At 38.7% G+C, this 23,040-nt stretch overlaps 1 protein-coding gene across 1 annotated transcript in view; it reads left to right on the top strand.

Moving 5' to 3' along the window:
• The first annotated feature begins 675 nt into the window (after nt 1-675).
• SP3 (Sp3 transcription factor) overlaps nt 676-23,040 on the top strand; it is a 54,823-nt gene continuing 32,458 nt past the window's right edge. The window contains exons 1-4 of the mRNA XM_040643815.1: nt 676-804; nt 1,428-1,579; nt 2,098-2,220; nt 9,649-11,008. Coding sequence (XP_040499749.1) covers nt 798-804; nt 1,428-1,579; nt 2,098-2,220; nt 9,649-11,008 — 1,642 coding nt within the window. The 5' untranslated portion in view covers nt 676-797. The remainder of the gene's footprint in view (nt 805-1,427; nt 1,580-2,097; nt 2,221-9,648; nt 11,009-23,040) is intronic.

Here is a 23,040-nt window from a genome sequence, read left to right on the forward strand (position 1 = left end):
AATCTAAGAGCTGAATGTGAGAGAAAAATCCTCCTCCAGCCTCGGAGGGGGTGTCTCCCCCAATACCAGCTCCCTCCCCCCGGGCTCGTGGGGCGGGTCTGGTTTGCTCAGTAGCTGCAGCGGCCGTAGCAGCAGCCCCGGGGCTGAGCGGCGGCGGCCTCCTGGCAGCGCAAGGAAGCGGCGGCTCCGAGAGCGTGAGGCCCTGGGGAGATCCGGCGGAGGCTGCTGTCGGGATGGAGGAAGCGTCGACTGGAACCGGAGCCGCCGGGGATGGATTTCCTCCCCAGCCCAGCTCCCTACAGCGTGGCTGGGCCTGCTCCAAGCACCTGCGAGGTAGAAGAGGCCTGCGTCTCGGGCCTGACAGCGGCAGCCGGCGACCGAGGCGGGCACAGCGGGGTAACAGTGGAGCCGTAGCCGCTCTCGGGAACCTACGCCGCCACGGCCGCTTATTGTCTCTCCCCTTCCACCCGGGGGCAAACAGGAAGCGCGCCGGCTGGCCGAGCGACGGACGGCTATCCGAGCCAATAAGCACTGGCGACCGAGAGCGCGGTGGCGAATGAGCACGGAGAAGAGAGGCGGGACTTCCGGGCGGGCTGTCACCCTCTTCCCCCCTTTTGGGCTGGAGGCTCCACCTTTTGTGTTTCCCGCACAGTCAATCAAAATAGGAAAAAAAAATCCCCGGACCGCTCCGGCCGTGTCCGCCGCCGCTTCCCGCATCCTCTCCCGCCGCCGCCGCCTTCGCTCCTCACCATGTGTAGGGCGGCGGGGAGCCCCGCCTGAGGTGCCCTAAACACACTATGACCGGTACGTAAAGCCGAGAGAGAGCAACCCTTGCTGCCGCCGCCGCTGCCGCCGCCGCCTACCACAGCCAGCCCGGGGCCGCCGCCGCCGGCTCCCGGCCCCGTGTGTGCGACCGAGTGTCTGTGAGAGGCAGAAAGCCGCACTCCCCTCCGCCTCCCTCCCCTCCTGGCCAGCCACCGTCCACCCCTTAAGCCCCAGCAACGCCGTGTCCCTGCCGGGCCCTGGGGCGGGCGGCCCGGTCCGCCGGGAGCGCATCCCCCCGTGTGCGGGCGCGGGCGGCGGGCGGGCGTGTGTGAGTGACTGACGGTGCGAGAGGAGCGAGCGCGAGTGAGAGCGAGCGGCGCGAAGGGAAAGGGGAGGAGAGGAGAGGAGAGGGGGCAGGGGCAGCGCGGGGAGGAGGAGGAGGAGGGAAAGAAGAGGAGGAGGAGGGTTACAGGCAGCGGCGGGCGGGGGCAGCAGCAGGAGGGGAGGAGGGATCCGCCGCCGCCGCCGCCGGGGGGCGGGTGGGGGAGGGGAAGGGGACTCGGTCCGGGCTTTCGGAGTAATTTCGCCTCGGCCCGCGGGCCCCCTCCCTCTCCTCCACCCGCCTTCCTCCCCACCCCCACCCCCCCGCGCTGTGCCTGCAGCTCCCGAAAAGCCCGTGAAACAAGAGGAAATGGCTGCCTTGGACGTGGACAGTGGCGGCGGCGGCGGCGGCAGCGGCGGCGGCCACGGCGAGTATCTGCAGCAGCAGCAGCAGCAGCACGGAAACGGCGCGGTGGCGGCGGCGGCGGCCCAGGTGAGGAGCGGCTGAGCCCCGGCCCGGCTCCCCCCTAGCGCCGCTTTCTCCTCCCCTCGCCTCTCCCCTCCCTCCGCGCCTCTCTCCTCCCCTCCCCCCGCCCCGGGAGCTGCCCGCCCGAGGCGCCAACGCTCCGACCCCGCCCGCGCTCCCCCCTCCCGCCGCCTTTTTGTGAGTGTGTGTGCGTGTGTGTGTGTGTGTGTGAGTGTGTGTGTGAGAGAGCGTGTGAGCGTGTGCGCCCTCCCGGGGGTGGGTTCCGGGCGGAAGGTGGAGGCCCGGTGCGCGGCCCGCCGCCCGCCTTCCCGCGGACGGTGGAGTTGGTGTGCGTGCGAGCGGGAGGACGCGAGCCGGAGTCGAGGAGGAGGAGGAGGAGGAGGAGGAGGAGGAGAGCGCGGGCTGGCGCTCGCCCGGGCTCAGCCTGCGAGGACCGAGGCGCACTTCCTGTGCGAGCGGCGACCCGGCCCTAACCGCCACCCCCTCCCCCTGTCTCCCTCTCTGAACCCGCCCATCGGGGGTAGGACACTCAGCCGTCACCGCTCGCCCTGCTGGCCGCTACCTGCAGCAAGATAGGGCCGCCATCGCCGGGCGACGACGAGGAGGAGGCGGCTGCCGCAGCCGGGGCCCCCGCCGCCGCCGGAGCGGTAAGTCTCGCGCGCGCGGCCCGCCCCCGCCAAGGCCCTGCGCCCGCCATCCCGGGCCTGCGGCGCGCCCGCCAACCCGAAAGGCCTCCCCGGCACCCGCGCCTTCCGCGATACGGACGGATCGTGCAGCCGGGGCGCCCTTTCGGGCTCTTTCGCATGCCTGTGTGGATCAGAGGCCAGCCCAGGCTTTCTCTAAATTGTCACTGCGGCGCCTGGATCCAAATTCACTACAAAATGAAGTCAGAGAGGGCGGGGGTAGAGGACTCCAAAATGGATGTTTGAGCAATTCATATCAGTGCTGAAAACTCCTTCGCTGAACACTACAAAATTTTCAAGCACAGCCTATCGGCCATAGATAGTATCAACTACAGAAGCAGTGTCTTTAGTTTCTAGTATTTTTGAACCTGGAGCTTTTTTTTGCTGGAACTTACTAGGTCTTATTGATTTAAATCGTAAATAGCTAAAAAGAAACCAAAAAAGGAATGAAGGTTTACTCTTTGAACTACCGTTTTGTATGCAGCAGTGAACACTTTGTGAGTGCTTTTTTAGTGGCCATTCTAAATCGTTGAATTTTAGTTTTTGCAGACCACTTAAATTTGCAGGAATTTTTCGTAAGTAGAGTAAGTGAAACATTCAGTTAGCGACCGTTGAAATTGACGAAGTACTTAGATGATATTTTGGCTTTTGAAATTGAATATGAAATACCAGTGTTAGGAACAAAAGTACATGTGAGAAATTCTATTTACATGCATGCTAACATATACTGTACTTACAGTTGAATTTGGTTGGCAAAACTGTTATTTTCATTTTATTACGATTACTGGTCTGATAAGGGGTGGGATTCTGTTTGTAGTGTTTTTAGTTTGGGGGCAGGGGGGAGGAGCTGGTCAGTGTGTTGTATGAGGGCTTAATACAAATTAGCTAGGCACAATTTTTAAGACTGTTAATTGTGATTTTTATCTGTTTGAATCGTCGCTGTTGTGTTAAACATGTAGATGTGTTCACTTATTAAAATACTAAAAAGCTCTCCCAGTCATTTGTGGTTTCTTTTGAGGTGGATTATAGGAATTGATTTGTGTAGTGGTATTTTCATTGGTCACGATACATAAAAAAGTACGATATTTGGCATGGTCTGCAGGAAATCTTAGTATGTCTTAGCACTAAAAGTGAAGCTAATGTTAAGCTGCATTGTTAAATATTGTATTTGTAATTCTAGTGCTTCAAATTATACTGTAGAGGGATGTGAATAGTTTTAATGTCTTAGAAGTATTCTAGGTTTTGTGCTTTTGTAAGCTGATTAAAATGTAAAAGCATAAAATTATGTTTGTGAGAGGCATTGTTAACTTCCAAACAAACTTATGAATTGGTAAGCCTTTTTTATGAATTATCCGTCTAGCCCCACAGTACCAAAACAAATTGACTTGTTTATCTTAAAAAACCACTGCACAAGTAAAATTGCAAAGCAGATTGCTTGTACTTGTCTTTTATAATATTTTCAATTAGAACGAAAAACTTCTGTAACTGCAACTTACCAAGTTTATATAGCTCTCTGATGGGGGAGGGGAGAAGTGAAGGAGGAAGTTATGGGTGAAAAAATATGTATATGTACTTGTATCTGTGAATCTCAGCCCTGGGAATAGAACACTGTCTCTGGTCTTACCTACTGTGGTCATATACTTGTAGGGAGGTTGTTTCCATGCCTCTTCAACTCTTCTCAGCTACCAAGTCTCTACTGACATCACATTTCCCGCCAGATGAACATGAACTAGAATCAGTAGGAGCACTTTTTCTTTGTATGTTTGGTACACATGCATAAAATTTTTCACTGAGTAAAATTATTAAGACTGTCTTGAATATGTTTGCCTTAGCAAGTGGGAAAATTTAGTTTTCCAGTTTAAAACTGAATTTCAGACATGTACATCTCAGAAAATGAAAGAATTTAAGTGATTTTTATGGGCATTTTTTTCTATTTAAAAATGTGCTTAGATAATCTTCCTGTAATCACTCAAAATTACTGAGAATCATGAGAGGTCTGTAGAGAGCTTTTTTGTAGCTGTGATTTTTTAAAATTTTATTTTGCAATAATTTTATATTTATAGAAAAGTTGGAAAGATAGAACTGAGAGTTACCTTATACCCTTCACCCAGCTTCCCCTAATGTTAGTATAACCATAGTGCATTTGTCAAAACTAGGAAACTAACAGTAGTACAGTGTTATTAACTAAACTACAGACTTTTTTCTCATTTGGCTTTTCTTCCCCACTAATTCCCATTTTCTGTTCCAGGATCTAATCCAGGGTACCTACCGCATTGCATATAGTGTTGTTGTGTTCAAAATCAAGTAGAAATATACACATAAAATTCAACTTTGTGCTAGTTTACTTTGGTATTTTAAGATTAAAAGGGCATTGAAAAGCCAGTCAGCTGCACTGGAGATTTGTTTTAAGTGTTTGAGTTTAGAATTTGTTATAATATGGTATGGGTTCTTTCTGGATCCCGGCCAAGAATGGTTATTCCCAGTATAGTGCCGAATAGGTCTATAATGTCCCACAGCATGGACTGCCAAAGTTGGTTTCTTTTTTGTACTTTATTATAAGTTGTATAGTTAATTTTAATAATAAATCAGGAAATGTAAGATGCAGACCTTCATGTAATATTAGTTTGTCCAATCCATATTGATATGAATTTCTGGATTATTAATTTGCTTATGTCATTTGTACTTTAAATTGTAATCAGTTAATTGGGTAATTGTTTTTACTTGAAATTGGCTTTGAGTTCTTCAGGGTTCCTTGAAGATTTTAAGAAACTTGAGTATTTGCCTGAGAGTGGTTCTTAGTTTGTTTCCACCTTAGCCTCACACTTGTTTTTGTTTGCAGTAACACTGTCCTTGCCCGTTTCTTGCTTTCAAAAAGCCATTTGTGGGAACTGAGAAGTTAATAATCCTTTCTGAATGCTATGCAATAAGTGGTATGAATATTTCTTTTTTCCTTTGGAAACACAGGTATTATCTGAGAAGATAGACTCTTTTTTTTTTCCCGTTCAACTACCCCTCCCCCCCTCCATTTTTATGCCTGGTTGCACTGGAGAATGCCCTTGTAATGAATTGCTATAGCAACGTCCCAGGGCTACTCTTGGTTTTGGTCCTTTTTCCTGTGTGATTATGTGTTTATGTACAAGTGGGAGACTTAAGAGTACCTTCAGTTACAACTTTTTACAGTAATACCAACTTCCATGTCAGATGGTGTTTTGTTAGTTGTCTAATAAGAATATTAGAATTACTGAGAGAAACCGTGGTAGATTTTTCTTGAGGGTTATCTTGAACCTGAACCAAATACTAGTTCTTGCCTGGGTTATGTGTTTTTGTCTCTCTCCTTTTGTTTCTGCAGTGTTTCCAATAGCCTAACATCAAACATTTTTACAACTGTTCTTTGGTCTCAGATGATTTTCTAATTCATCTCTTTTAGTGGTGTGCTGCTGATAAAATTTCTCTTACAAATGAATGGGCTTAGTAAAGGTTCTGTAGTTCGGAAATTTGGGGGGCTTATTGTGGAATTTTGGAAATAAATAGGCTTAAAATTGGTGTAGAGTTTTTCATAGAAGACTATCTCAAGGTCAGTTTTGTTGATCACTTCTATCATTTTCTTTGCAATGATCTTAAACTAAATACTTTTAACTATTCATTCAATAAATATTTACTGATCTCTATGCCAGAAATTGTACTAGGCATTCAGATCATCCTCTGTCCTCATAATCTTACTAATCATAGTATTACCTTAGGATTGTATAGTGCTTTATAGTTTGTAAAGCATAACACTTTCTTTTGGTTCTTATGAGCCCTCAAGGTAATAATTTCCCCATTTTTAACATAAAATTGAGTCCTGCTCTAAATCACATACAATTCCATGGTTCTAGCTAGGACTAGAAGTCAGTTCTGAGTTCTTTCCTTTCTAGTGTAATGTACTCCCCTCCCCCAAGCATAATGGTAGCTTAAAAATCATGAAAGTCTAATAGTTTTCTGACTTGGTGTTTTCTCTCCAATTCCATTGAAAAATTTAATACGTAGTAAATTTTTTAAAACAGTAAATTTATTTCATTTAAAAGATCGTTTTTATTGCCTGTCTTTTTTGCTTAAATTATTTGTTGCTGTTTTTCCTCTCTCTGGGTTAGTGCTTCATAAATATTTCTTATATATGCTTTTCACCTTGATTTATTCAAAAAAGTTGAGATACATCATGCTGTCTTAGGTTTGGGGATTTCCCTTCAATTAATGGCCTGCATTGTTGGGAAAAGTGGTAGCACAGTTTATTTTTATTTAACTTCTGGAGAGGGGTCCTTGGGTAGTACTTACTCAGATTTGTCATTTGAGTAGCTGTATTTATTTTCACTGAATTTCTTGACTAAAAAACAGTTCACTGATGGTTGAATATCTGCCCTTACTACAATTTTGTAAAAAAGTAATACTTGAGATGCCACAAATCTGACTTTTAAGGATGAAAAAGGACAAAATGCCAGTATTGTAAAATGATCTACCTGAGATACTGTATTCTTTGGTATAAGTTGAATAATTGTAAATTTAGTGCTCAAAAAAAAAAATTCAACAGTCAGTTCTCCAAGGTAAACAAGAACCTTAGGAAAATAAAGATTGGATTTTAGACATTATAATTTAGTGTAGATTTCAGTATAAAGTATAGTTGTAAATATCTTTATTTAAAATGGCAAGAGACTGAAATGAAACATGAATTATTGCTCTGATATTGGGAAAGATGACCTAGGCTTATAATTCCTGTATCAGATAGAAGTTGAAGAATGACATGGAATTTCGATGACTGGTCTTTATTTTAGTAATTTAAGTTTGATAAGTTTAAATGTTTGTATTTAAAAGACGATTATTTTAGTTCAAGCCTACACATTTGTACCGGGTTCCACAGTTTCTCTCTCTTTAGTGTCTTCCGCCTTTCTTTCAGTCTCCTTCATTGGGCCTTCGTTTATCTTTATAAAACACAGGCCTGATTGCACCACTCACTTGCTTAAAAACCTTTTATAGCTTTCATTTACTATCTGTAGGATGAAGTCCAAACTCCTTAGCAGGATCTACAAAGCCATTAACTACAGGCCTTGATAAAAATGTCTAGTCTTGTTCCCCATTACTTTTCTCTATGAATATGAGCCTTTTCTGGATCCTCTCTTGAACTCCAAACTGTACATTTTTTTAGAGTTTTGTTTTGTCTGTGGCTCTTGTTCTTATACCTTTATTAATGCCTCTATCTTTCCTAGCTGCCTACGGTGAAGTCACAAATTTTATTCTGAGATTAATTTAAATATCTCTTGTGTGAAATCTTTTTTTTTTCCTTCCATCTTCTGTGTTTCCAAAAAGCGTTTTGATCATATGGCTAGTGCACACCACTATTCACATAGTAGTAGCATGTATGTGTATGTCTGCTTGGATAAATTGGGAACCATTTGAAATAGAGATTGTTTATTTCGTGAGCTTACTCATATGCTTATTTCAGCTTGGCAGATATGCTCAAATCTCTTGAATCATTAAATTGTGGTTCATGCAGGGGCACCTGGGTGGCTCAGTCATTAAGCGTCTGCCTTCGGCTCAGGTCGTGATCCCAGGGTCCTGGGATCGAGCCCCACGTCGGGCTCCCTGCTCAGCAGGAAGCCTGCTTCTCCCTCTCCCGCTCCCCCTGCTTTTGCTCCCTTTCTCATTGTGTCTCTCTCGGTCAAATAAATAAAATCTTTAAAAAAAAAAAAATTGTGGTTCATCCATTGAAATACATGCTTTTCAACTATGCATCTGCACGAAAATTATGTAGTTTAAGAAACTCTTAAAGTCTTCTGGTTCTATAATATTTGTATTAAATTTTGTGGAATGGTTCATACTGAGAGAACAGCGTATGTCTTAACCTTTTTGTGTGGTCGTACACCTCCTTTGAGAATATGATGAAACCCTAGATATCCCTCTGTCCCCCAATTGCACTTTCTCAAAAAGTTGCTATGTTCATTTAGAGGATTCAGAGATTTCTTGAAACCCAGATGTGGGTCCTGTGTTGAGAATTCTGGGCTAGATATGCTTATGTTTTCATTGTCTGGTGATACACAGAGCCACAGGAAATTGCATATAGATTTAGAAGGAAGTGGCATAGCAGTGGCTTTATTTTGAGGGTGATTCATACAGGATCTCATTCCTCATATCTTTACTCTTAGTCTTAGTGGGAGACAAGCTTGGTGTAGAATTAAAGGCCTGACTTCTGGAGTTAGACTTGGCCTAGTTTTAAATCCTGTCTTGGCCGTTTGAGACCTGTGTGATTTTGTTTCTCAGTTATTTCATTTGCGAAATGAGGATAGTGATAACACCTACCTTACAGGATTGTTGTAAGGAGTAGATCATATAATCTTATAAATCACTATCATAGTACTTGGCATTAAACGAATGGCTCCAGTGTGAGGCATTACTTTATTCCCTTAAAGAATTTTTACTCTTTGACATTGATGTGTAAGATTTTATTGCTTTCTGCTTTCCTGTGTTGGTATTTTTCCAATGTTGTCTAATCCATAAAGTACGAGGATGATAACTGAGAATTCTATCACGTCACAGAATGCACAGTGTATATGTCTATCATCTTACTGCAAACATAAATAGAGTAGTAGGTAAAACCATAGTCTGTATTCTCCAGCTTTTAGATTCTAGAAAAACCTTTCAGATGGAGTGACTTTGCCCTGGGCAATAATCTTTCCTCGTTAAAAATTTTTAAGGTCTCATTTTTTGTTTTTGTTTTTGTTTTGGTAGTTCATGGGAAAAGTAAAGAATTTGATGGCTTGCTAATTGAATAGCCTTAGCCAAGAGTTTACTCTGGAGGACATTAATGCATGCCGTGCAAGAGTAGCTTAAATAGTTTGACTTAAGGTTTACAGCAATAATACACAAAACTTAACTTTTCTAACTCAGATGACTTGATAACACTGTACTAGTTATGTTTCTTTTTTGTATACAAATATAATGTACCTAATTAGTGATACATATTTTAGTAGGTTATCATTTTTTTTTAACTCTTCGGTGTTTGAGATATTTGGTTGAGCTGTCCATAATCTTTTCTAGCCATTTATACTTTTATTGATTTAACTGTATGGATTAGAGGTCATAGGTGAGAAATTAGAAGACCAGTTCATAAAACAAAGATTACTCTGAAATTTTTTTCCTGCTCAAATAGCATGGGTTATCTTTGCAGTAACTAACAAAATTGGAAGTAATGATTATTATAGTTTATATAGTACCTCTTCAGTATTTGAAGTCTGCTGTGTTATTAAGAGAATTTTTAATTTCGGGTAGTAGAATTTCCGTCAGTTCTTAGATTTTTTTTTTGAGGACTGGTTTAAATATGCCACAAATATATATCACATAACATTTTTTGTGTTCTTTATCCAGACAGGTGATTTGACTTCTGCACAGTTAGGAGGAGCACCAAACCGATGGGAGGTTTTGTCAGCCACACCTACAACTATAAAAGATGAAGCTGGTAATCTAGTACAGATTCCAAGTGCTGCTACTTCGAGTGGGCAGTATGTCCTTCCCCTTCAGAATTTGCAGAATCAACAAATATTTTCAGTTGCACCAGGATCAGATTCATCAAATGGTACAGTGTCCAATGTTCAATATCAAGTAATACCACAGATTCAGTCAACAGATGGTCAGCAGGTTCAGATTGGTTTCACAGGCTCTTCAGATAATGGGGGTATAAATCAAGAAAGTGGCCAAATTCAGATCATTCCTGGCTCTAATCAAACCTTGCTTGCTTCTGGAACACCTCCTGCTAATATCCAGAATCTCATACCACAGACTGGTCAAGTCCAGGTTCAGGGAGTTGCAATTGGTGGTTCATCTTTTCCTGGCCAAACCCAAGTAGTTGCTAATGTGCCTCTTGGTCTGCCAGGAAATATTACCTTTGTACCAATCAATAGTGTCGATCTAGATTCTTTGGGACTCTCGGGCAGTTCTCAGACAATGACTGCAGGCATTAATGCCGATGGACATTTGATAAACACAGGACAAGCTATGGATAGTTCAGACAATTCAGAAAGGACTGGTGAGCGGGTTTCTCCTGATATTAATGAAACTAATACTGATACAGATTTATTTGTGCCAACATCATCTTCATCACAGTTGCCTGTTACTATAGATAGTACAGGTATATTACAACAAAACACAAATAGCTTGACTACTTCTAGTGGGCAAGTCCATTCTTCAGATCTTCAGGGAAATTATATCCAGTCGCCTGTTTCTGAAGAGACACAGGCTCAGAATATTCAGGTTTCTACAGCACAGCCTGTTGTACAACATCTACAACTTCCAGAGTCTCAGCAGCCAACCAGTCAAGCCCAAATTGTGCAAGGTATTACACCACAGACAATCCACGGTGTGCAAGCCAGTGGTCAGAATATATCACAACAGGCTTTGCAAAATCTTCAGTTGCAGCTGAATCCTGGAACCTTTTTAATTCAGGCACAGACAGTGACCCCTTCTGGACAGATAACTTGGCAAACATTTCAAGTACAAGGGGTCCAGAACTTGCAGAATTTGCAAATACAGAATACTGCTGCCCAACAAATAACTTTGACGCCTGTTCAGACACTCACGCTTGGTCAAGTTGCAGCAGGTGGAGCCTTGACTTCAACTCCAGTTAGTCTAAGCACTGGTCAGTTGCCAAATCTACAGACAGTTACAGTAAACTCTATAGATTCTACTGGTATACAGCTACACCCAGGAGAGAATGCTGACAGTCCTGCAGGTGAGTCTTAAGTCATGTCATGCCATAAAAAATGATTTGTTAACGTGTNGGGATATTTTTTGCTTTAAGGTGTTTTCAATATCTGGCTGTCTCAAAGGTGATGATACATTTCCCTACGTTTGTTTGAAAAGTAGACATCAAGGTGTCTTCCAGATTGTTCCTGAAAGTTTTGAAGTCAAGAATTTATTTCTCCATTATGCCATAAATTACATTTGTATTTTTTCCTTAATTTTATATTTGTTTTCATATCTGATTGGTACTGTCAAGCATTACAGAATTTTTATTTGGCAGGTGAGGTATCTTGGTTGTGCTTCTTGTGATGTAAATTAAATATTTTTGCATTATATTTGGGTGGGGAGTCAGGTTGGCATGGCGAGAACATGACACAGGGAGCCAAAACTATTTATGTTGTGTCACCCACTAGCTAGCTGTGTGATTGTGGCCATATTATGTTTTCTCTTGCAGACTCGGTTTTCTCATTTTATAAAATGGGGTTATTGAACTAGGTAACTATATCCTAGGATACCTTCCAGACCTAAAATTCTTTGATTCTGTGATAGTTTATTCTTCCAAGTGTGTAGTTTACATTAAATTGAACTGTGCTAGATACATTGTTATTGATAGTATGGGTAGAAATTTCAGAAGTCTACTCTTTGAATGTTGGCAGAAATTGAATAATACAGTTTAAAAGAGATGGTATCATCATTACCTTAATGTCGATTTAGATAATATGTTATTGAATGTTTTGTTGTGCACTAAATCCTTAGTACCTTTACACTTCTCCTTTGTATTTGGGTTCTTGTGGTGATTGTACTACTATTATAACCTTCCACTAAGTCAAAGATTCCAAACACTTACATTAGGACACTTGAATTTGATTTATTGAAATAATTCCTATCACAATAGAGATTACGTTTTTTCTTTAGAGAATTTTGTCATCTGTATTTAGAAAATTGGAGTTGTTCTAAAGCCTTACTAGATCTGTACTTGGCAAGCCTTTAATTGCATTTGAGCCTTCCGAAGCAGTCGTTTAGAGCACCCATTATCAAAGCATGGTCTGTGGACCCCTGGGGGATCCCTGACACCCTTTCAGAGGTCCTTGATGTCAGATTCCTTTTCTTAATACTAAAGTTATTTGCCTTTTTCATTGTGTTGACATTTTCACTGATGGTGGCTAAGATGGCTTGTGTCTTAGCAAAAATGAAATTAGTGGCACCAAACTGTACTACTAGTTGTTGTATTCTTCATGATCATGTACTTGCAGTTAAAGAAAAATGCCATTTTCACTAAAGAATGAATGACCTTGATGAGCCAGTCAAAATAGTTATTTTTAGGGGCGCCTGGGTGGCTCAGTTAAGCGTCTGCCTTCGGCTCAGGGCATGATCCCAAGGTCCTGGGATTGAGTCCCGCGTTGGGCTCCCTGCTCTGCTGGGAGCCTGCTTCTTCCTCTCCCACTCCCCCTGCTTGTGTTCCCTCTCTTGCTAGCTGTCCCTCTCTCTGTCAAATAAATAAATTTTAAAAAAATCTTGAAAAAGAAAAGTTATTTTTACTAAATCTCAACCCTTGAGTGCTGCATTTCCTTTTTGAAAAAAATAGCTTTACTGAAATACAATTCACATACCATAAAATTCACTCTTTATATAATTCAGTGGGTTTTTTTCTGTAGTCACAATCTTGTACAAGCATCACCACTAATTTTAGAGTGTTTTCACAAAAAAACCTATGCACATCAGCAGTCACTCCTCATTTCCTCCCTTTCCTTAACCCCTGGCTACCACTAATCTACTTTCTGTCTCTTTGGATTTGCCTATTCTGGGTTTGCCTATTATTTCATATCAGTGGAATAATACATTTTATGGCTTTTTGTGTCTGACTTCTTTGATTTAGTATATTTTTAAGGTTCATCTGTATTATAGTCTGTGTCAGTATTTCATTCGTTTTTTGTGGCTGAACAATACTCCACAGTAAGGTAAATGAATAAAATGCAGTATATATCTGGTTGAAGGACAGTGTTTCTACTTTTTGGCTATTATGAATAATGCCGCTGTGAACATTTGTGGACGGTTTTTGTGTGGGCATGTTTTTATTTGTTTTGAGTATAGACTAAGTAGTAGAATTGCTGGGTTGTATGGTAACAGTTTACGTTTTGAGGGACTGCCAAACTTTCTAAAGGGATTACACCATTGAGTATTCCAATTTCTCTACATTCCTACCAACATTTATAATTGTCTTTCTTTTTGATTGTAGCCGTCCTAATGGGTGTGAAGTGGTATCGCATTGTATTTTTGATTTGCTGTTCTTGCCGCTTGTCTTTGTAATATTCTTTGTGATAAAATGGGAAGTATGCTTCAACAAAGCATTTCTGTTGTATACCAAAATAAGATGTCTTAAAAAATTTTTTTTTGATTGTGCAGTTGTAGGAGTTGCAAGGTGAATTATATGCTACTTTCGTGAAAGACTGTTTTTACTTGAAAGAACAACTGACAAACTGTGGTTATTGAGAGATTCATGTATTTAAGAGCAAATATTTTCTCAAAAAAAAAAAATGAATTAAGTGAGCCAGTTACTTAAAGGAAAAAAGCCTGACAGTATTTGCTACCAATGGTAAAATACAGATTTTCCAGTGAAAATTAGAACTTTGGAAAACTCGAAACTATACTATGAATTTGATAGCTTTTACTAATAAAATACTCTTCTGATGAAATGGATAGTTATATTAATAAATGGGATTTTGGGGGGGGGTACTGTATTATAAAGAAATGTGCCAGCATTTGGAAAATCTATATGATAATTCAGTGAACCAGTAGTTGTCAAATATCAATTCATGTTACAAAATCATGCAGGGGTAAAAAAAAAAAAAAAAAATCCATTCAGAGTTTGAGATAGACCAATAACAAGTGTGTGGAAAGTTTATCAATATGGTTTCAGGTTTTATACTGCAACTGATGTATAAGAAACTGCCATTTGCCAAGTTTGGTATATAGTATCAAAGAATGCTGAAAAGCAATCAAATTATTCCTTTTCCAGCCATGTATCTTTGTAAGACTAGATACTCTTTCTGTGCTTCACCCCAAACCACGTGCTGCAAACAGAATGTAGAGGCAAAATATGAGACTCTAGTTGTTTTCTTTTAACCTAGACATTTTTTAAGAATTTTGCAAAAATGTAAAACATGGTCTTTCTTCTCATTAAGCTTTTGTTTAAATTTTTGGAAAATAATAGTTTTTCGTAAAATGTTAATTTGTGCTAGTATGTAATGGATTTATTATTCTTAAAACAAAATTATAGTTTCTCTTATAATTTTTAATATGGTAGATATTAAAATATATAATCTACATGAACAAAAGCGTTTGGAGACCTCAGTAATATTTAAGAGTTTAGAAGGAGTTCTGAGACCAAAGTTTGAGAATACTGGTAGAGTGATAGACTTTCTTTTTTTTTTAAGATTTTATTTATTTATTTGACAGAGACAGCCAGCGAGAGAGGGAACACAAGCAGGGGGAGTGGGAGAGGAAGAAGCAGGCTCCTAGCGGAGAAGCCTGATGTGGGGCTCGATCCCAGAATGCTGGGATCACACCCTGAGCTGAAGGCAGATGCTTAACGACTGCGCCACCCAGGCGCCCTGAATGATAGACTTTCTGAAGATACAGCTGATAGTTTTTAGAAATCAGTTTTTAAAGCTTAAACAAAATTAAGGTCGTGGAGATCTATACATGTTAAAAAATCCTAGGAGATTTATTTGTGATTTTGTGGATTTATGAATTAGATTGTTACAAAGCACCAAATACTTCAGTACAGTGATTTCTTTCTAAAATACTATCAAAATAGCAGCTTTGTATGAATTGGATACAAAATAGACTTTTTATTTATTTATTTTTTTAATTTTACTTTACAAACTTAGTTTTGTGTTTAAAAAGAGGGAGAGAGTGGGGGTGGGGCAGAGGGAGAGACAGAGAAAATCTTAAGCAGGCTCCACATCAGTGCAGAGCCAAGGTGAGGCTCGATCTCATGACCCTGAGATCATGACCTGAGTTGAAATCAAGAGTCTGCCGCTTAAGTGACTGAGCCACCCAGGCGCCCCTAAAATGCACTTTTTAAAGTGGTAATTTAGTTTATTGAATGGTGACAAGGAAAGGTAAAATAAGGAAGCAATGCAGAAGGCCATTAAATGTGAATTTTGTCCCAATTTTAAAGGAATAGGGAAAAAATTTGAGAAAATAAAAGTTAAAGAGAATGAGAATAAATGCTGCGTAGTACACAACAGCATATTTAGTAATGAAACCCAGGAAATTTTAATTTTGGGAAGAATTGGTAATAGGAAAACTGCCCCGTGGTATACTGTCTTTTTAATTGGCAAGAAGCAAGATAAATTACTTTAGGATGTGTCTTACCTGAAAATAAGAATACAAATTTTTTGTCTGTGTTAGAGCATAGTATGCTTAGAGGAAATGCTTAAAACTTTTACATCATTGGTTTGGATTTTTATATTTGATAAGTATGGAAATAATGTAATAATATTCACAATAAATGAGAAGACACAGATTTTTTTACTGGGACTCTGTAATTTCTTTGACTTTTTGTTTTTCTTAAGCTCCCCTTTAACAAAAATGACCTCTGCTTCAGCCTGTTTAAGGCAGTGAGTCTGACTCTGGACCCCTCCTCGTGATGGGTATGTTTAGTGCCTCTTACCCCTTAGAAACCAGATCCCCATTTTCCTTGGAATGTAGAGCAGCTCATCATGGCCCAAGCTGCAACCCCACTCACTGTTGATATTTATTTGTTTCTTTTTCACTGAGAAAATGCGTATTGATTTAGAGAACTTCTGTTTTTAATGTTTTACTTTGTCTACTACCATTGCTGTGTATTCAAAAATGGGTGGGAAGAGACAGTATGGGGGATTTATCTGGCTTTCCAAAGTTTTTTCTAGTCAGAAAATTTCCCCAAAGTTCAAACCAAGACTTACTCGGTCTCTCAGATTTTCGTCCTTTACCAGATTTTGTTTTATATAAAAGTACAGATTTATCCTTTAAGACTGGGCATATTTAAAAGTCAGGTGTTGAGGTAGGAAGAAAGATTTATGGAAATCATTACTTCTTTAGAGCAAAAACCTCATGTTTGGAATTTCCCATTACCCTTGGAAAACTGCATAGTTGTGGACTAATTGGGAGCTGTGCTTTTAAAAAATTAATAGTGAATGGAAGCGTTACAAAAAGTTGGGTTTTTAAAACTTTTATAGTTAATTTAAGTATTGAAGGGCAAAAAGGAGAGAGAGATGTGCCAGCTACTTAGGTGTTTTTAGATATATCTTCTAATGTAATTCCTTCTTGCAGTAATCTTGTTACTATTCTAACATTTGGATAGGGAATCTCTCAGGAATCAAACTGACCCAAGGCTTTCACAACAGCCCTTGGGTTTTTTTGTTTGTTTGTTTTTGGTTTTTTTGGTTGTCCTTGTTGTTTTTCTATACTACACTGATTTGATGTTGTGCTATTTAATTTACACCAATTTTTTTTTTTTTCATTTTTTGGAGAAAGATACTAGCCTTATGTATTTTTTTTCATGGTAGGTGGAGGGAATGTCTTCTGGAACATTTTTATTGGCGATTCTAACAAAATAAATGTAATGGTTTTTGGTTTTGTCTAAGGAATCATGTCAAAACTGGCTGATTATAGAAATGTACAGATATTGCTAAAAGGCCAAACCTGTTTGAAAAACGGAGTGTATGGTGGAAATGCAGTCTTTTTAGAGCTAAAGAAAGCACGGGAAAAAATGTGAATAACTGTGATCCATGATGATTTTAAAGTGATTGGTAGATCTTTTAGCCCTCTTACACAAATAGGAGACCAATCTAGCTATTGTTTTATGTAGACCTTAAAGTTTTATTATTAAACATAACCTGAGGACCTTTTAGTTAGGTATTGTATAGTATACTCTGCTTTGTTCTGAGTTCTTCATGGGGGAATCTGTACACTGTATATGCGTGCCATGGTCTTTCACTAAATTAAAAAAATGTTTTTTGTCAAAATTTATTAAATTTTTATTTCAGAGCTTGGGAAAATCATTCCTATTCAGATTTTCCTCAATTTTGCTCAATTTTTAGTTACTTTTTTTTTTAAATAAGGATGACTATACCTGTTAAGTATTTAGGTCAGGAATTATAGCCTATTTAATTACCTATTAATATAGATAAAAGTAACCCCACATGAGGAAGAGCCAAGGATCAGTTTCACTACTTAAAACCAAACTGGAGTAGGGCTTCCTTGTGTTAAAGGAGAGCTTAAAAAAATGGTGCTGCTCTCTGTTACTCCAAGATGTGGCTTAGATGAGGCTTATACTTAACAGAAATGAGAAGAGGACACAAAGAAATAGGAGGACAGGAACACAATCTGTGATCAGCATCTGAACCAGTCTGAACCATTGAACTGTTAGCTCAGTGTCTGGATTTGTGATATCTCCAGTATTTTCTCTAAAGCCAGTATAAGACATGGGTCTCCACTGGGGCCAAAGAGACTTGGTGGAAGCACTTGTAAAAATTCCAGAGATGGAGCTGTAATACAGAGAAGAATTTTACTCAAGCCTGAAAACCAAAATTTCAAAATATATGATAAACATAAAATCTATGAAAGATAGCCAATAAAATCAATAGTTTGGAAATGAATTCATGTCATATTAAAGAAAGAACAACCTATTGAAGAATTTAATCAGTGTGTTTATAATTGCCAATGAGATAAAGAAAGCTGTAGCATTTTTAGAAAAGAAGTTGTAAAACAAGGGTAGATATGTAAAAGAAACAATCAGAAATCCTAGAAATGAGGAACACTTGCTTCTAAAACACATTGTTGAACATTTTAGTATGTCTGAAATCGGAGTACGTCTTACAGTTCATGCTGTGTCAATGTTTAATTGACAGTGCCTTTTCTTTTTTACTGGTGGTGGTTGTGTCTTGTCAACATTGTCTTAGATAAAATAGAGAAATTTGTGGAGGGGCCGGGGAAGGGAGGAAACAGGACAACTTTTAGGCTAGACGTAGAAAAAGAGTGAGTCAATAGTAATATACTAAGGAATTTGCTCAAAATAAAGCGTAGAAATAATGAACGAGTAGTCAAGACACTTGTAATACAGATTGAGAGCCACAAATGTAGGAATTTTAGAAAAAGAGAATAGAGTGGATGGCAGGAGAAGTAGTATTTGTTGAGGTAATGGATGAGAATTTTCTTGTGTTGAAGAAATATAGTCTGCAGATGAAAATCTTACTTCCAGGTATTAAGTAAGATAAACAGAAATAAGCTCATCCCTGAAATTATGGAGCAAGGTAATCTTAAATTTAGCAGAAAGAAAAGACAGATTATTTACAAAGAAATTATAGACCTGCATATTTGTCATCAGCCACATAGATCCCAAAAGATGGTTTAGTAATATCTTCATAGTACCAACAGAAAATAACCAGCCTTCAAGAATTCTATATGCAATTAAACTTATACTCAAGAGTTAGGATGTAATGAAGACATTTTAGTTCAAGGCCTGAGAGTTTACTATTCAAAGATCCTTATTGAACTAACTACTGAAGGATTAAGTGGAAAAATGTTTCCAGAGGAAATAAATGGGAAATGAGGAAATAATAGTGATCACAGAAGTGGCTAAAAAACTAAGTGCATTTTTTAATATTTTAAAAAGATTTTTTTTTTTATTAGCATGAGCAGTGGGGAAGGGCAGAGGAAGAGGCACCCAAAATTAACAGTTTAACTGACAATAAAACACTTTTAATTTTAAAAGTTATAGGAAATTTCAAAAATACATAAAAGCAGAAAAATGTATAATGAACCTTAATGTAACCACCTCTCAGCTTCAACATTTATCAGTATTCTGTCAGTCTTGTTTCCTGTATTTCTGCCATTTAAAATTCTATTCCTGCTGGAGTATTTTATTTATTTATTCTTTTTAAAGATTGTATTTATTAGAGAGAGGGTGTGTGCATGTATGGAGAGGGGAGGCAGGGTAGAGGGGTAGGGAGAGGGAAAGGGAAAGAATCTCAAGCAGACTCCTTGCCCAGCACAGCCCTCCATGGGATTCAATCCCATGACCCCGAGATCAACCAACTGGGCCACACAGGTGTCCCTCTTGCTGGAGTATTTTAAAGTAGAATTTAGGAATTGTATAATTTTACCCAAAAATACTGATGGAATGCTCAATGTGTGGTCTGGGAGCCCCTGGTACCTTTTTCATGGGGGTTTGTGAGGTCATATCTATTCTCATAATACTACTAAGACATTATTTGCCTCTTTTACTCTCACCTCATATATAGTATACAGTGGAGTTTTCCTGAGTCTACACAATATGTGATAACACAGCCGATTGAACACAGAAGCGGATATGAAGATCTAGTTGTTTCTAATAAGCTAGATATTAAAGAGATTTGCAAAAACTTCCTGTTTTTACTTTTTCGAAAATCTGTTTTCCATTAAAATGTTACTTATATTAACATTTAATGAGTTTGTTACTTTAAAATTAATAAATACAGCTTTAAAATTTTCCCAACTTTGATTCCTAATATGGTAAAATGGATATATATACTTACGTAAACAAAGTCCCTTTGAGGTCCTGAAATATTTAAACAAGTTTTCCCATTTTTTATAAAGACATAATTTACATTCATCCTTTTTCATGCATAATTCTGCACATTTTGACAACCGCATGCAGTTATGTAATCACCACTGTACTCAAGATATAGTATCATTTCATCACTCATACCAGTTCCCATGTGCCACTTCATAGTTAGCCATTCTCCCTCACCCTGTCCTCTGCCAGATAGGTGTAATTCACACAACAAAAGTTCCTTGACATCTCAGCAATTTTTAAGAGTTAAAGTGATCATGAGTTTAGAAGAATTAAATGTTTGAGACCTGCTCTGATGAATAAGGATTCTTAAAAATATAAGCACAGTACCATTATTTACTATGCCCTAAATTTCTAGTAATCTTTTAATATTACCTAATATCCTTGCAATGTTTAGTTTTTCCCAGCTGATTAAAAAAAGTCTTTTTAATAGTTGAAGGGGATTAAGAGGTACAGACTTGCAGTTATAAAATAAATAAGCCATAGAGATGAAGGTACAGCATAGGGAGTATAAAATAGTAATATTGTGATAACATATGGTGTCAGATGGTGCTACACTTACTGTGATGAGCACTGAGTAATGTATAGAATTGTCAAATCAATATGTTGTACATCTGAAACTAATATAACACTATGTTAATTATAGTTCAGTAATAAATTTTAAAAAACTTTAAAGGCCTTTTTAGAATTACTTTGTTCAAAAGGATTCAAACAGGGACTGTGTATTTTATTGGTTGATGTGCCTCCAACTCTGTTTCTCAGCTAATGTTTTACCAGCTTTTCATTGTCATTTGGATTCATTATTTCATTAAGGTTTGTAAAATGGTGATTTTTCTAATTTTCTGAATCCTTTTGTGTTACAGCTTTGAATCTTCCATAAAAAACTTTCCCTCATTAGCTATTTGGTTACCCAAAAGTAGTTTGTACAAGAAAGGCAGGATAAACTATTAGATTCATTCCTTTTATTTATCTGGTTTTGGAATGAATTGGTGTCCTAGTTTCTATCAGAGATTCTCCTTATTTTTTTGGAATATCATTATGAACTCATTTTATCAGTTGTGTTTTAGTCTGTAGCAGTTATTCTTGGTAGTTAATGTTTATATTGTTGAAAAAGAAATGGAATGCTAAACATGAAAACAAAGGAATCCAGGTGTGGGTGAAGGTCGTTGTCATTTTTAGGATAATCTTTGTAGAGAATAGTTTTAGCTTTTTTGCAGAAATTTAAATTTTGATGTAAGTATCAAGAGAATAAAAATGCAATTTTTAACTTATAAATTGGGGCAGGAGATAGAAAATTACCAGTCCAACAGAAAATAGAAAAGGAGAAGAAATGTAGCAAAGGAAAAGAGTCATAGATAAAGAAATTCAGGACAGCTCTGAAAAGGAAACAGGAAAAAAAATACTATATTCTGTTATATAATCTTCCAGTCTTTTTTTCTGTGTATATTATATACTATTAAGTGTCTTGATAAAATTGAGGTTATATACATAAAAGCTTTGTAACTTTTTTCAAACAATGTATTGTGTGTATTTTCCCACAGTAGTTTTCAACATGATTGTTTGGTTTCATTACTAAGAATTTTTTTATGGATGTTCCATGATTTAACTGATCTTCTGTTGTCAGGTGTTTAGGTTATTTCTCATTTTTTTCTTGTTACATAGAAATCTTTGCTCACATTTCTAATTACTTCCTTATGCGGAAGTACTAGAAGTGGAATTTTTAGGTGAAAGAATGTTAACTATTTAAGGCTTTTCTATATATTGCATAAATGCTCTTACACCAGCGTTGTATGAGTATTAGCTTTTCCATACTTTGTTCATCCTGGAATATCATTTTATCAAATGGGCAAATTTTAGAGGGTATAAATAGAATCTTATGCATTCATTTATTGGGGAACTTGAACATTTTTGCCTGTTTATTGGCTGTTAATGTTTGGTCAGTTGCTCTTTTTTTTTTTTTCAAGTTTCATATCCACTAATTTTTAAGATTTTTTTTTTATAAGACATCTTTATATGTTAAGGACATTAATCCTTCGTTACCACTTTTTTTTTTTTTTAAAGATTTTATTTATTTATTCAACGGTGTTAGAGACAGCCAGCGAGAGAGGGAACACAAGCAGGGGGAGTGGGAAGGAAGAAGCAGGCTCATAGCGGAGGAGCCCGATGTGGGGCTCGATCCTATAACGCCGGGATCACGCCCTGAGCCGAAGGCAGACGCTTAACCGCTGTGCCACCCAGGCGCCCCGTCGTTACCACTTTTTTTTAAAGATTTATTTATTTGAGAGAGAGCAAAGAAGCTCGAGTGAGGGAGGGGCATAGGTAGAGAGAGAATCTCAAGCAGATTCCCCACTGATCACAGAGCCCAACACAGGCTTGATCTCATGACCCTGAGATCATGACCTGAGCTGAAACCAAGAGCCAGATGCTTAGCTAACTGAGCCATCCAGGTGTCCCTACTAGATTTTTTTTTGAGCAAAATAATTTAGAAACCTTGAAGCATAGTTTTTCAGTTTAGTTTGTATTGATTTACGGTCATCTGATATAATTCAAGAGTTTTTACACATTGGGAATTTCGATTTATAAATCTTATATCTAGAAAAATACCTAGAGTATATTACATGCCTTTCAAAATAAAATCACTTTTAATGTACGTTTTTGGTAACCCTTGTTATTTTCTTAGTATTCTATGGAAATATAGCACTCACACATCCATGAGTAATTCTTTGAAGATGATACTCAAAGCAGTCTCATATCTATTTAACATTGGTAAATATAATAGCAGTATTGTTCTGATGTAACTATGCAGTTTAAATCATGGAATCTTGTAGAGGTCAACTAATTCAACTCATTAGATACATGTGTTTTTTTTGTTTTGTTTTGTTTTTTTTGAGAGAAAGAGCACACACATGCATATGCATGCAGAGGCAGAGGCAGAAGGAGAGGGAGAGAATCTCAGGAGGTTTCACACTCAGGGTGGAACTGGGTGTGGGGCTTGATTTCATGACCCAGTGACCCGAGCCAAAATCAAGAGTTAGAGGCTTAACTGACTGAGCCACCCAGACGTTCCTCATTAGATGCATCTTTAACAAATGGCTGCTCATGTCTATTTTTAAATATTTTTTTATTTTTTTTAAGTAGTATATTCAGTCTGTTATTAACCAAATTTATTCCATAACATAGCCAGTAATAACAATGCAAATTAGAATTCTGGATATACACAACAGAATGGAAATCACCTAATGTGTGATTTTTGTTAGTATGCTTTCACTGATACAGTGTCATATTTTAATCTAAGAGAATAACTTTATTAAAGCTAGTCTCTAAAGTACTTGGTCATTTTAGTGGTTCTTGGGATAGTTTTTGTATTCAACTTTACTTTATGAGGGCATTTGATGTGTGATGCTTTTCATAAATCTCAT

Source organism: Ursus maritimus, unplaced genomic scaffold (assembly GCF_017311325.1).
Source record: "Ursus maritimus isolate PB19 unplaced genomic scaffold, ASM1731132v1 scaffold_1, whole genome shotgun sequence".
Taxonomy (NCBI): domain Eukaryota; kingdom Metazoa; phylum Chordata; class Mammalia; order Carnivora; family Ursidae; genus Ursus; species Ursus maritimus.